The following is a 14,251-nucleotide window of genomic DNA, read 5'->3' on the forward strand; positions in this document are numbered from 1 at the left end:
AACCTATAAGAAGGCATAGTTCTGGTTGTTTTACTAGTGCACTGGTTAGAATGTCCATACTGCTTTGAAATGTGTAGTTGTCAGTGAACTACATTATAGTAACACAGAGTTAACATGTTGAAAAATAAAAAATACTAATAATGTCAGCCTTCTTGCAGTGGATACTGGAATGTATATTGAATATTAGATTATTTTAATACCTCTTTTTGTGATAGTTTTATATTAAAGCTATCTGTTTGAACTGAGAGCTCAACAGTTTCTATTTTTAAAAGTTTCATTTTAAAAGATCAATTTTAACTTCACAGTAGCTGTTACATGTTTAAATGTTCTAGCATTTAAACTAGTCAGTCATACCTACAGGTAGAGTCTTTTGAAATCCATAGAAGCTGCCATTTGGTTAGAAATGTTAGAGTGCACACATGATCAGACTTGGTGCTTTATGAAATTCAGGACTGTAAGAGATGGCTGCCTGCCAAAATAGATGCCTGTGGTCCTGTGGATTATCTGCTGTGCCATTTTATAGCTGATTAGAAGAAAAATGGTTGTGGGGCTTTCTGACTACTAGATACACATTCAGCATCTTACTCAGTTTACAACATACAGGAGTATTTGCTCCCCTTTTAAGCATTTTAGTTTCAAAGGAGTCTTTCTAATTTTCAAATGTAACAAATGACAGTTTTACTTGAGGCTTTTAAATTTGCTGGGTTTAGTCTTGGAAGCCTTGATAAAGACTGTTAGAGGTGCTGTCAGGTCATTTTTGTTCCATTTCTCTAATCTTTACAGAGTCAATATGCAGTTTGTCCAATGATAGCTCACCAGGTTCTGCTTTCTGCTGATTACTTGGGTACTCCTGATGTGTTCAATTTGGTACATAATACAAGAGTCCACTGTCCTGCTTCTGTGACCCTAGGCAGGGATCCAAGGATAATAGCATGTGAAAAACTTGTGAGTGTCCACAAAGGACTTCAGGTTACGTTGTGTTTTAATGGAACCAAGTGCCATGGTAGTACATGGTTCTGGTATGTATAGTCAGGTACTTGCTTTAGCAGACAAAGTTCAGAAGAACTTGTCTCAAAATGCTCAGCATTTGGACTTGCTGATGTGTATTAGTACTACAGATGTGCAAGTTCTGACGTGATCCTCGGTTATGTTACCCACTGCTAATCAAAGTTAGTCTATATCACTTTTACTCACTGTAAGGAATAGACATGCAAGCAGGAGATCTGTTCTAGTCGCCCTTTAAATTATAAAAAAACCGTGTACCAGTTTGTGTGCGTGTGTCTGGCAATGTGCAGGTACCTGTATGAGCGGATTGACGGGCGGGTGCGAGGCAATCTCAGACAAGCTGCCATCGACCGCTTCAGCAAACCCGACTCGGATCGCTTCGTCTTCCTCCTCTGCACCAGGGCTGGGGGTTTGGGCATCAACTTGACTGCAGCAGACACATGTATAATTTTTGATTCTGACTGGAATCCTCAGAATGATCTGCAGGTGAATTCCTTTGAGCATGATACATTTTGAATATTGTAACTGTTTTGAACATATGTGATTTTAAAATGTTTGTGTTTTTTTAAGGCATGTGTTGAAACTTTCTGGATGAATGCTTTCTACTTGGGTAGGAGAGGTTTCATTTTGGTTGGGTTCTAACTTTTTCTTTCAAATTGATTACTCTTGAAAAATAGAACACAGGTAAAGTCAGTGAGTTGGTAAAACCTTTAAGATTTGATGACACTCTGAAACTCGGGACTATTTTTGCGTATACTGACTAACACAGCTTATGTAAATAGAGGTGTTCAGCTAAAGCATAATATATAGAAAAGGATTAATATGTATTAAGAAAGAGTGAATTAATCAAATCTAGGAGTTAGATGCTGAAACAGTCAATTCTCAAGTCACAACTCCTTTACCATTTGTATCTGGAGATCAGATAATTTATGAGCTAGCATGTCTTTTTACCTGGCATTACTGCAAGGGAAATACCATTCAGGAGCATTCATCACAGACTGTTTATCTGCATTTTACTCGCTACACTGTTTTCAGAAAACTTTGCAATGTGAGAAATGTCTGGTTGCTTCCATTTACTTAAGTGTGTATTGACTCCTTTTGAGTTCATGCTCTTCTTTTTCAAATTGCGCTACAACAGAATGAGTTTTTGAAAAGAATGGTATCTTATTCCTACATAAGTCTAAACTCTTCCTGCCATTCTCCCTCCCTTCAAAAGGCTCAAGCCCGCTGTCACAGGATTGGTCAGAACAAAGCAGTGAAAGTTTACAGACTGATAACGCGGAATTCCTATGAGAGAGAGATGTTTGACAGAGCAAGTCTGAAACTGGGACTGGATAAGGCTGTCCTGCAGAGTATGAGTGGAAGAGAAAACAGTGTTGGTGGTGTATGTAGATTTATTTCTTGAAATAACCTTCCTTTAGCTTTTGAAATCATGTGGGAATTACCTCAAATTACAGAAGCTACCATTTTTACGTTTTTCAGTCATTTGCCTCTTCATTCTGTTTTCTGATGTGGACTGGCAATATAGCTGACATAATTTTTAATGTAGTCAGTTACTGTGATAAATTTTTCACTATTTCTTGCCTCTTAAGGTTCAAGGTAGATAATGTCAGAGTTAAAACATGGAGAAAAGTTTCTCTTTGTTTCCTTGTATCTTCTCATATTAATATAATGTGTGACTTTAAGGGAAGATTTACGTCTAGTATGAATAAGTAATTTTTTTTAAACATACTCATCATGGTGTTGAGAATAGCCAAAACAAAAAAGAGGCATACTTGTAAAAATGTGCTCTGTAACCACATAATAAGTTTTTATTTCAGTTGTCAACTACACTTTTCTCTTAGCTTTTAAATCATAAAGCACAGTTAGGTTGCGGAAACATGGGAAAGAGAAATAGAAAAGACTTGGGGATTTTTTTTTTCTTGACTATCTAAACCTAATTTTATTTGCTCAGATCCAACAACTCTCCAAAAAAGAAATAGAAGACTTGCTTCGAAGAGGTGCATATGGTGCCATTATGGATGAAGAAGATGAAGGCTCTAAATTCTGTGAGGAAGACATTGACCAAATTCTGCAGCGTCGTACTAAAACTATCACAATTGAATCAGAAGGGAGAGGCTCCACATTTGCCAAGGTGCAGAACAGCAAGTTGTTCTGTGACAGTATAAGCTGTAAATGTAACTGAGTGTTGTAGAGCTTATGCCTTTTTTTTTTTTTTTAAGTTACATTTACTTCTGTTTAATGGAGGTGTGTGTTAGGTATGTTTTTTGAGTTCTTGCATCTGTGTGTTTGTTAAACATGTGTTTATTTTAAACATGCTCATAGCAAAATAAGATTTGCACATGCAGATTTTGTAAATGGCAGATGCAAAGAGCATGCTTGAGCAAAGATGAGTAATGGATATGTGCTGCTTTTGAAAAGACTGGATTTTGTGTGAGGTGTAAAGAGCTGCATTAAAAAATGTTTAAACAAATTTCTTCATAGATCTATTTGTATTCAGATACATTAAGAGTAGGGGACACATCTATGACAATAATTAATGAGATTAAAAATTCTTAATTTGTGTAGGCTTATTATAAAAATGCTTACACAGAGGAAATAGTTTGAACCTTCGGCTTTTTTGGTAAGAGTTGGAAACCTAAAATAGCAGGAGGTGGAGAGTGCATATATGTACATGGGAAGGGGGCTGAGAGTGTAAAATATCAAGCAGTATAACTGAGCTTGGAGCGTGGGCACTTCATGAATGCAGTTGTAACAATTCCAAAAGAAAAAAAAAAGGCAAAGCAGAAGGAAAACTTTTAAAATATAACTAATATACATTTATATTCTTAAATAGTAGTATTTATAAATATTATTTATTTATATGCTTATTTAGGCCCTCATATATCTTGCTGATTATGGCTTAAATAAGAAGTAGACTTCTAAAGAATATCATCATCACTGCCTTTTTATCAGAAGAGTTAGAAATTTTTATATATATTTACTCTTTTCCCAAATGCGGTGTATCGGGGTTTTTTAAATGCCTTCTGAAATTAAGCTCATTCCATGCACTCAAGCTTTGATTGTTGGCAGCTTAAACGCCCCTTTGAAATTTCCCTCAAGCGAGTGCTTTTGCATGAGATGAAATCCCCAAATGCTGATAAGCCTCTTCAAAAGGTTCTTTTTTCTTCCATTCAAGTAATTTAGATTCAGACTTAGAAGCAGAAGAGTCTTGCTGCTTAATGTTCTTCTCTCCTGATGGTGCATAAAAGTTCATTAGATTTTTCTGATATATTATGGATCTGATTTTTAAAAATTAAGGGGGAGGAGAACTTTTGAGTTGCATTGCAGTCTGAGTAACTTCTAAAGTCGTAACAGCTGCTTGGGAGATTTTTGATGAAATAAGGTCATGCATTCTTCACAGCACTGAGGCAAACTCTCATTTTGATGTGTGCTATTGGTAAGATTTAGTTTTATTTATTACAGGCTAGTTTTGTTGCATCTGGAAACAGGACTGATATTTCACTAGATGACCCCAACTTCTGGCAGAAATGGGCCAAAAAAGCAGAAATAGATATTGATGCCATCAGTGGTAGAGTAAGTACTTTTCTTTTTTAATGTGTGTTTTTCCAAGTATGTGCTTGCTGTTGAATTATGAAATAGCAGGTGTAGGATTTCTGGTGCTTTTTGATTAATATTTCAACAAATCATACTTTTTGTGCTGGATAATTTGTGCCTGCTGATAGCTGTATTATTTCATATTTCCCTGCTCTCCCAAAAAAGTTTGTCAGTCTTTGATTTTTGTCAAAACCCTGGAAGCGGTTGAAAGTGTGGAATTATTCTGATTGCACCATTTCTCTGTCTGTAAATCCTGGGCTGGAATCTGCAAAATAACTGTACAAATTTTATATGGAATTATATAAATTACAAATTTTATGTGGAAGTTGTGTCCTATACCTGAAAACATTCCTATGCATTCAATGCAAAAAGGTTTGCTCACAGAGGCTGCAGTGTAGTCTAAGTATTGAGGTCTGAGGAGATATTCAGTGTTGTTTATAACTAATGTACTGGTATTATGGTATTAAACTAATTTTTTTTTATTGCCTTAAATAGTGCAACATTTTTTACTTGCTTTAAGTTTTCACTGTGATGTCTTCACCCAATACCTGTTAATGACATAAGAATTGTTTCTGAACTGAAGCCACCTACTTGAGAAAAACTTACCAGCTGTTTCTCTCATAAGGTTTGTTTGAAATTTTGCAGAACAGCCTGGTTATTGATACCCCAAGAATCAGGAAACAAACACGACCCTTCAGTGCTACAAAAGATGAACTGGCCGAGTTGTCTGAAGTGGAGAGTGAGGGTGAAGAGAAACCCAAACTCCGCCGGCCCTGTGACCGTTCCAATGGATATGGAAGAACCGAGTGCTTCCGGGTGGAAAAGAACTTGCTGGTCTACGGGTATGGTTGTACATCCTTCTGCATTCTAGGAAGTTTCTAAAAAGTATTTTTTTTTCCATGTACTAAGTTGTATATAAATTACTTGTAACTATATATTGGCAATAACCTGGTGTGTATATACAGAGAATTTATTTAGAACAGAAATTTATTGTGCACCTTGTATAAATCTGGCAATTTGCAATTAAAGAAACATTAGTGAAGAAAGGGGAAAATCTTTCTTCAGATGGGATTATAGCATTTAGCATGGGCACTACGGGAGTCTCTCTGAAATCGTTACAGTAAGTGCTGCAGGCAGGCTCAAAACTCCTTAAATAAAAAATACCTGAAATAAAGGCTTGGTAGGTAACTTGATTTTCATAACTGCAGAACATCTTGCGCTTCTGTGAGGCACAAATAGGAACTGAAAATGTAACCAGTTATTTTAAGCATACCAAAATCATATGTGTTGATTTGGAAATCAAATCTTAGGTCTTCTCTCACCCATCTTATAAGAAAAATAACTGCATTCTTGCCAGTTGTTCCCATCAGTTTTGTATCTTAGAAGTCTAAAGCAATCATCTGTGTGTTTTTTAAACAGGTACTTTTTGTTTAAAACTCAGTTTTACACAGATGGAGTTTTGTTGCAAATGTTACTTTCTTATTTCCACTCAGTAACTTGAGCTGAAGGAAAAAAGTTGAAAGCTGAGTGTTTTACAGAGAAATTCCATTTGTAAGAGAAGTCTGCAGGCTACCCCAGTGTTCCACTCCCAAGTGCTGATTTATGTTTCACTTTACACTAGGTGGGGTCGATGGAGAGAAATTCTCTCCCACGGTCGCTTCAAGAGGCAGCTGAATGAACAGGATGTGGAGATAATTTGCCGAGCACTATTGGCCTATTGTCTTGTTCACTACAGAGGGGATGAGAAAATAAAAAGTTTTATATGGGATCTTATTACTCCAACAGAGGACGGGCAAACACGAGAGTTACAGAATCACCTTGGTAAGGACTTAACGTGTTTCTGCAGTTAAGTAGCTTCACATATGTGTGCCTGTGGTACTGGGATGAAAACAGCTAAAAACCCTCTCTGAATGCATCCTACTTGAAATAAATGGAATTTATTTCAGATACACAATTCAACTGATGGGCGAAGAACTGTCATTTCTGCTTTGCTTTGGGTTTGGTGGCTTACCCAAATGGATTGGTATAGTCTGTGTAAGCTTTCATTTTGTTTCAGTTCACAAGAGCATATTCTGTTTCACATAAGGTGACAGACAACACACTCCTCTCTCTTTCTCCCTCTCCTACATTGTCCTTAGCTGGTGATATGTACTCCAGAGATGCTCTGAGAGACAAAAAGACTCATAGCCAGAGACTGTGATGCTGGTGTTTTTTCTGCATGGCAGGTCACAGTACTGGTGTAGGATGTAGGAACTGTAAGTATCATGGGCATATATACCTATACCTTTAATATTTTACATTATTTAGGTTTATCAGCCCCTGTGCCTAGAGGAAGAAAAGGAAAAAAAGTGAAGACCCAGGCTAGCACTTTTGATATACACAAAGCTGAATGGCTTCGAAAATACAATCCAGAACATCTCTTGCAAGATGAAGGATACAAAAAGCACATAAAACACCATTGCAACAAGTAAGCAGTAGCTGAATTGTGAATGTATTTCAATTTTTTTTAAATATTATTTTTTCTTCTAATTTCTCATTTTCTTAAAAGGCTTTAAAATACTTGTGGCACTACGAAGAAACTAGTTTTAATGGTGTTAGCTTGATTAGAATAAATAGGTTGCAGTGTATTAGGAGGTGAATGGATGATTTCACATGTAAAATAATTGTTATAATTTTTAAAGGAACACTGTATTTGTAGAGAGAGAGATCTCTTGCTAGCATGTCTGGAATGCCTTGCCAGCAGCCAAAGAACTAAGGAGTGGGAGTGCTTAGCAAAGAAAGTTAAAGCACTAAAGTTGTTACCCCTCAATCTTATGTGCTGTTTCCCTGGCATGTTTTCCAGGCTTCTGAGGATCTGAGTTACCAGGTTGTTGAAAGCTCAGCCATGGCCATGAATGAGCTTGTTCTAGATAAATCATTTTTCTGTAGCTAAACTTGTCCTAATCTGCTTGGACACCTCATACAGCTGTAGTCAAGAATTGAGGGCAAGCATGGAGAAGCCATTGGGGTCATGGACCAAATTCTGACTGAGAGGGAATGAATGTAAAGGTGATGTGGAAGATGTTGATTGTCAGCCCATTCGATCCTTTCTACAGGCATGTTCTAAGCAGGAAAAGACAAACAGCAGTTTGTTCCTAGCAGTAGTTTATGAAGCAAGTGAAGAGTATTCTACTGACCCTGGTCTTTAGGATTTGAAAGAACTTTTGCAATGAAACAATTTGTAAATGTGATGACAATAAAAACTGTTAGGTGTCCTGAATTGGAGATTCTCTCCCCTTAAAACTGAAGGAAATATATTTTAGGAAAATGACTCGAAATCTCTGTGATATTACAAAAGACAAAACAAAAACATCCACAAGGATTGAAAGCTTTTAGAGTGCTAATATTTTTATTTCTCTTTTTTCTTTGTGTAGGGTCTTACTTCGAGTAAGAATGCTGTATTACTTAAAACAAGAAGTCATTGGTAATGAATTCCAAAAGGTGTTTGATGGAACTGATGCCAGGTGAACTATAGAGAGTATTTTTCCTTCTTTATTTCAAATGTCAGATGAAAATTCAGGAATTTTCCTAGACCTAAATAAGAAATGTTAAAACTAAATATTTTTATCTTTAGTCTGTGAGGAACAGGTTTTTGTTTACCAAACACTTTGTATGAACTTGTCATGAGGAAGTCCTGATTTCTGTTTGAGTCTGGCTATATAATGTAAAATAAGTCAAATAGACTGAAAAAGTTAAGTGGAAGATAGAATTATATACTTTACAGTCTAATTGGCAGGTATTTCTTTTCTCTTTATGCATGCTTTTGGTTATGTGCTGTGTACTCTGCTAATTTTTTTTTTTATTTCATTTTTTTAATGCAAATATTGCTGTATGTAAATTCTTCAGCTCACGGCTACAAAAGCTTGTGGTGGATAGAAAGTTGTAATTTGATTCAAAAATGTTTGTGGAAAAACAGTCCCTCTCATGCTATTAAACACAAACACAGATAATGCTTGGTTTGCAAAGTTATGCAAGCACAGACTGCTGGGACTCAGTAGAGTTCACTGAGAGGAAGAATATTGTGTTCTGGTTCTGCTTTCATATTCTTTCCCTGTTACTGGGTCTCTGTCAAATACAAAACACCAAGCTGCCTAGGTGTTTTGTATTGCTGGTTTTATTGTATTTGTGGCTTGAAGAGGGAATTTTGAAATCCAACATAGAATAGAAAGGTACAAAGAGAATATAAAACTTTATTTCTTCCTCTGCATATTATTGATATTGGTGTGCTGTTGGTGATTCCCTTTAGTGAAATTGATGTTTGGGTCCCGGAGCCAGATCACTCTGAAGTTCCTGCTGAGTGGTGGGATGCAGAGGCAGATAAATCTCTTTTAATTGGAGTTTTTAAACACGGTGAGTAATATGGATGACTGTGGGGAGTGGGGAAGTACATGCATATAAAAACACCCTACACTCAATTTTTATTTTTTTTATAGTTTACTCTGAAAGTTGAATTTTTGCCACTTTTTTTTCCTTTATAGGTTATGAAAAATACAACACTATCAGAGCAGACCCGGCGCTGTGCTTCTTGGAAAGGGTTGGCAAGCCAGATGAAAAAGCAGTTGCTGCTGAACAGAGAGCAAATGATTACATGGATGGGTATGAGCACTTGAAAGGGGCATGAATGTTTTGGGGCCTTGAAGCAAGTCTGAATTTATATGCTGTACTTTTATTCTCTTCCTAACTGGTTTTATACTAGTTTGATGTCATTGTTTTGAAGAACACTACTTTGATTTTACTCCCAGAGAGCGGAAGAGTTAGGAACGGTGTAACAGAACCATTGAAGTTTGGGATTTCACAGTTAGATGGAAAATGCAGCAACTTGGTGTTAACAAGGATTCTACCTTGTGTTGCTGTATCAAAAATATTAAATACTGAAGTGCAAAAAGCCTTCAGAGGCAGAGTGCTACAGACCTATTAAACTTGATTTCAGGTCAGTCAGCTTGGTCTATTGGTCTTGTGTAGCTAACCAGTGACCCCAGTAGATCAACTTGAGAATTACTAATGACTGCTGAAAGAGAGAACTGCTTTAATTCATCGCTTCATCAGTGAGGTGATCATTTGTGGTCAAAAAGAATATCTTTGAATGAGATAGTGAACTGGGGGGAGCTGGATTCAAGCCAAAGCTGCCATGAAGTGTTTTCCTTGTTTCGAACAGAAAATTAAATACAGTATATCTCACTAAATTTAAATCAGTTGTACTTAATTGAAAAGAGTGTAAGGACTTGTAAAATATTACTAAGATGTCTTCTTTTGTGTTGATATTTTAACAGGGATGTAGAAGATCCAGAATATAAACCAGCACCAGCAATGTTTAAAGATGACATAGAGGTATTGTAGGCACCTATTAATAGCTCCTTTTAACAGTCATTCACTTAGGCACTTTAATACATGTTCACTTAAAATGTAATACTTCCACCTTTTTTTTGAGCAAGTTATTCCATTTTTTTCTGTATTTCTCTTAAGTTGATAAAGCTTACTCCATGTGTTTCTGCAATTTTTTGGGTGGGAATGGGAGGGAATTGTTGTATAGTTCTGTTGAATGCCTTGTTAGCCATTTGTCCAAATTATATGTTACTCTTGGTCTTTGTCATATTCATAACTTGTCTGTAAGATGTAAGTTTAACCTCTGGAGAGGGCTGTGTTCTAAATTGTGCTTCACTTTCATTTTTCTACAGGATGATGTTTCATCCCCAGGTGATCTAGTAATAGCAGATGGAGGTAAATACATAAAACTTCAAATCTGAGCCAGTCGTTTTTGTGTTTTGAATTGTTTCAGTCTCCTGACTCTCAGCTAAAATGTATTTAAATTGCTTAGGCAGAACTGTAGGCACCAGCAATGATCAACTTCTTTATTTTTCCTGTGAATTGTTTTTAATGTAGATGGACAAATGATGGAAGGAGACAAAATCTACTGGCCCACTCAGTCTGCCTTAACGACACGTCTTCGCCGCCTCATAACAGCTTATCAACGAACAAGTAAAAACAGGCAGGCCCAGCAGATCCAGCCACCATTCCCCATACAGACTAGTATGATGCAGCCTCCATATGAAGAAGCTGCACTAAATCCAAAGATGGCTGCAAAGATTGAAAGACAGCAAAGGTATGTGCAGCCTGTCAATACACTTTTAAACTCTTCCTTTATATAAAAAAAAATTAAGAAATAATAACAACCTGTGAAACAGTGAAGAAAATGGCGGAATTTCCCTTTTTTTTTTTCTTGCTGATCAAGGTGGACGAGAAGAGAAGAAGCTGACTTCTACAGAGTTGTGTCCACATTTGGAGTCGTGTTTGATCCTGAAAGGGGACGATTCGACTGGACCAAGTTTAGGGCGATGGCTCGACTGCACAAGAAAACTGATGAGAGCTTGGAGAAGTACTTGTATGCGTTCATGTCAATGTGCAGGAGGGTCTGTCGGCTCCCCTCAAAAGAAGGTAGGTGTATATGTTTTTCCTTTTTAAATTTGTGTTGTCAGTGCTTACTTTGAAAAGGATTTTATTTCATGTGCTGCGAAATAAAAATGGGGGATTGGGAACGTGTTGAGAGTAAAATTGAAAGCTTACAATGGGGAGACATATATTAACTCATTAAAGCCATCTACTTGTAGTACTAATTTGCAGTGGGTTTTTGCCAGTTTCTCATCTTTGTTTTGTTTCAATGCAGAACTCGTAGACCCAAACATTTTTATCCAGCCGATTACAGAGGAACGTGCTTCTCGGACCTTGTATCGCATTGAGCTCCTGAGGAAAGTGAGAGAACAGGCTCTTAGACACCCGCAGCTGTTTGAACGACTAAAACTATGCCAGCCAAACCCAGACTTACCTGTCTGGTGGGAATGTGGGACTCATGACAGGGATTTACTTATTGGAGCTGCTAAACATGGAGTTAGCAGGACAGATTATCATATTCTTCGTGATCCTGAACTCTCATTTATGTCTGCCCAGAGGAACTATAATCAAAACAAAGTGGCACTCTCAAGGACTTCTACTCCACTCTTGCATCAGTACCAGATGGCATTATCTGCTTCTCCTCTTACACCTCAGTCAAGACTGTCAGATGCTAAAGTGAATGCTTTCGAGGACACAAAAGCTAAAAATGAAAATCTGAAAGAGGACCCTCAGTCTTCTGAAGAGGAATCTATGTCTACAGAGGAGACACAGACAATAATGAAATCTGAGCCTTTGAGTCCCAAAAATGGCACCCCAATACAAGTCTCAGACCACAGACCTAGCGTGAAGGCTGAGACAGACAGGCGCATGGTGGCTGCAAGGACAGAGCCTCTCACTCCAAATCCAGCTTCCAAAAAACAGAGAGTCAGCAAAAGGGGATCTGACTCTAGCTCTGACTCAGACTCTGACTCAGATAGATCATCATGTTCTTCCAGGTCATCATCTTCATCCTCTTCATCTTCCTCATCTTGTTCACACTCTCGATCTGGCTCTAGCTCTTCGTCATCGTCATCTTGTTCTTCAGCATCTTCATCCTCCTCCTCATCGTCCTCGTCATCATCGTCGTCATCATCATCATCGTCTGAAGAGAGTGATAGTGATGAAGAGGAGGCACAAAAACGTGGTATGTGTGTAGTCTTACTTCTGCAGTATAACTCTTAAACTGAACAAGTTTATTCTTAATGGAGAAATGTCTAAAAAAGGATATTAAATCCCACAAAAGTAAACTTAAATATTGACACATTTTCTTGATTCCTCCAAGTGAGTTGGAAGAATTTCAGGAATACTGCATTTTCTTTGCTTCATATCAGTGCCTTGGGTGAGGTACTTGGGATGTGTTGACTGATTCCCTAAGCAAGGTTGCTGTGCCTGTGGTTCACGTGTGGGAGGAGAGTCGAATGGCCAGTGTTTTCTGGAAATATATTGCATGTGTGTATTCCCTACTACTGTTTCTTTTTCTTCATAAAAAGAGAGATTCTTTTGGTTTCCCTGTTTGTTTTTTCCACTCTTGCTCACCTGTCCTTGTAGCTTCCTCATTGTGCTTCCATGAGACCTGCAAGTTTCCTTCTGTCCAAGCTCTAGAGTCATGTCAGCTGCTTTTTATTTATTATGAACTAGAGGTGTCTAAGCAGTGTACTTGCTCTGAAAGTCTTCTCCTAAACTTCACCTAAAAAAGACCTAAAAATAGGTACCTGCTTAGAAAAGACTGAGGCGATGGCAGCATGTAGGACCGTTTAACACAGAGACACTTTCAAAAGCTTCCAAGTAGAAGCAAAAAACTCGGATAACTGAAGTGATTTAAGGTTTTTAATAAACCAACCAATCATTATTTAATACATTCTTTACTTTTCTGCTATGAAGTATCCTCTACTCTTGCCCCATTGAAACTCAGAATATGAAAAGATTTCTTTGACGTGTGATGCAAATGGTAATAGAGAAGGGAAAGAGATGAAGGTAGGCAGTGGGATTACAGCATAGAGAACCTATTTTTTTCTTCCAGTACCTCAGGGGAAAAGGCACTGTGTTAATCAGATGGATCTTCTTGTCCGTGGAAATGACAAATGGAAACCATTGAATTAATTTACTGGGGAAATGATTACTGGGCAAGTAAAATGCACTTAAACAAAACGATTAAGATGCTGCTGCCTGTAGCAGTGGAAGGACGTTTTCAGAGGAAGCAGTTGTGTGCAAACATGAAAACAGTGAAAGCAAAGGAATGCCTATATAACACAAATATTTAGATGAGATAATGGATACTATACCATGTGCTTCACGTCCAAATATTAGGCTTGTTTTGTGCCAGCTCCGTCTGTTTAGTCAAGTAATAGTGCCATCCTCAGACTGCAGAATCTCATAAATCAGTTGGCCTTTATTTTTGTGGCTATTTTGCTGCAAGTTGGTGTTGAAGAGATTAGTAAATGCTGGAAAATTCTCTTTTAATTTTAAGCCTAGCTTTTTTTTAATTTGTTAATGATTATAGGCCATTGGCGTATTTTTCACACTTGAAGCATCTTTTAAGAAAGTGCTGAATTCTATCAGATGACTGTGAGAATACAAAACTATTGTTAAGGACAAGTTTGACTTCTGTAGAGCTGTCCCTCCCTCTTACTCCTTGTGCTGATGTGATATTTACCTTTTCAGGCTACACTTTTTTTTTATTTCAGACTGTTTCCCCATGTGATAGTGAAACTCACATTGTTGTTTGATGGAGGCGGAAGTAAAATAATAATCATAAAAGATTAAGATATAAGAAAGTCAGAGGACACACTACACTGGAAAGATACTTTAAAAAATCCTTAGTGATTAAAAATTGAACAATTAAAATGTGTGGGCACACAAGTTCAAGCATCCAGTAAATAAAATGGGCTGTTCTTTAAAAGTGCTATCCCAGTAGATTTAACATGTTCTGGTTGTAGGCACCTTTGATTTCAATTTAATTCTGTATGTTAGTGAGTGTTGGCTTATGAAAGAAATATGTTACGTGAGGACTGTCTATTAGATTACTCTGAAGCATGTCCATTTTCAAATAGCTAAATGTTCGACATGTCAAGCATTTGAAATATTAACAGGAATATGTGTGGGATTTATATGCCTAGAAAAGGATCAGCCATCATCCTGAAAAACCGATTAATTCTTCAGTTTAACTTTGTGTTTGGACTTTCTC

The 14,251-nt window shown here is 37.2% G+C and overlaps 1 protein-coding gene across 5 annotated transcripts in view; it reads left to right on the top strand.

The window, feature by feature from the left end:
* The window catches only part of CHD9 (chromodomain helicase DNA binding protein 9), an 85,495-nt gene that overhangs the window by 59,867 nt on the left and 11,377 nt on the right, over nucleotides 1–14,251 (top strand). For all 5 annotated transcript variants that reach the window (XM_017833575.1, XM_017833574.1, XM_017833576.1 and 2 more), the window contains 15 exons: nucleotides 1,296–1,491; nucleotides 2,222–2,389; nucleotides 2,960–3,139; nucleotides 4,471–4,581; nucleotides 5,248–5,444; nucleotides 6,224–6,423; nucleotides 6,910–7,069; nucleotides 8,016–8,105; nucleotides 8,888–8,991; nucleotides 9,120–9,237; nucleotides 9,912–9,969; nucleotides 10,317–10,359; nucleotides 10,522–10,741; nucleotides 10,871–11,073; nucleotides 11,303–12,211. In XM_017833575.1, coding sequence (XP_017689064.1) covers nucleotides 1,296–1,491; nucleotides 2,222–2,389; nucleotides 2,960–3,139; nucleotides 4,471–4,581; nucleotides 5,248–5,444; nucleotides 6,224–6,423; nucleotides 6,910–7,069; nucleotides 8,016–8,105; nucleotides 8,888–8,991; nucleotides 9,120–9,237; nucleotides 9,912–9,969; nucleotides 10,317–10,359; nucleotides 10,522–10,741; nucleotides 10,871–11,073; nucleotides 11,303–12,211 — 2,957 coding nt within the window. The remainder of the gene's footprint in view (nucleotides 1–1,295; nucleotides 1,492–2,221; nucleotides 2,390–2,959; nucleotides 3,140–4,470; nucleotides 4,582–5,247; nucleotides 5,445–6,223; nucleotides 6,424–6,909; nucleotides 7,070–8,015; nucleotides 8,106–8,887; nucleotides 8,992–9,119; nucleotides 9,238–9,911; nucleotides 9,970–10,316; nucleotides 10,360–10,521; nucleotides 10,742–10,870; nucleotides 11,074–11,302; nucleotides 12,212–14,251) is intronic.

This window comes from Lepidothrix coronata, unplaced genomic scaffold (assembly GCF_001604755.1).
Source record: "Lepidothrix coronata isolate B3197 unplaced genomic scaffold, Lepidothrix_coronata-1.0 Scaffold217, whole genome shotgun sequence".
Classification (NCBI taxonomy): domain Eukaryota; kingdom Metazoa; phylum Chordata; class Aves; order Passeriformes; family Pipridae; genus Lepidothrix; species Lepidothrix coronata.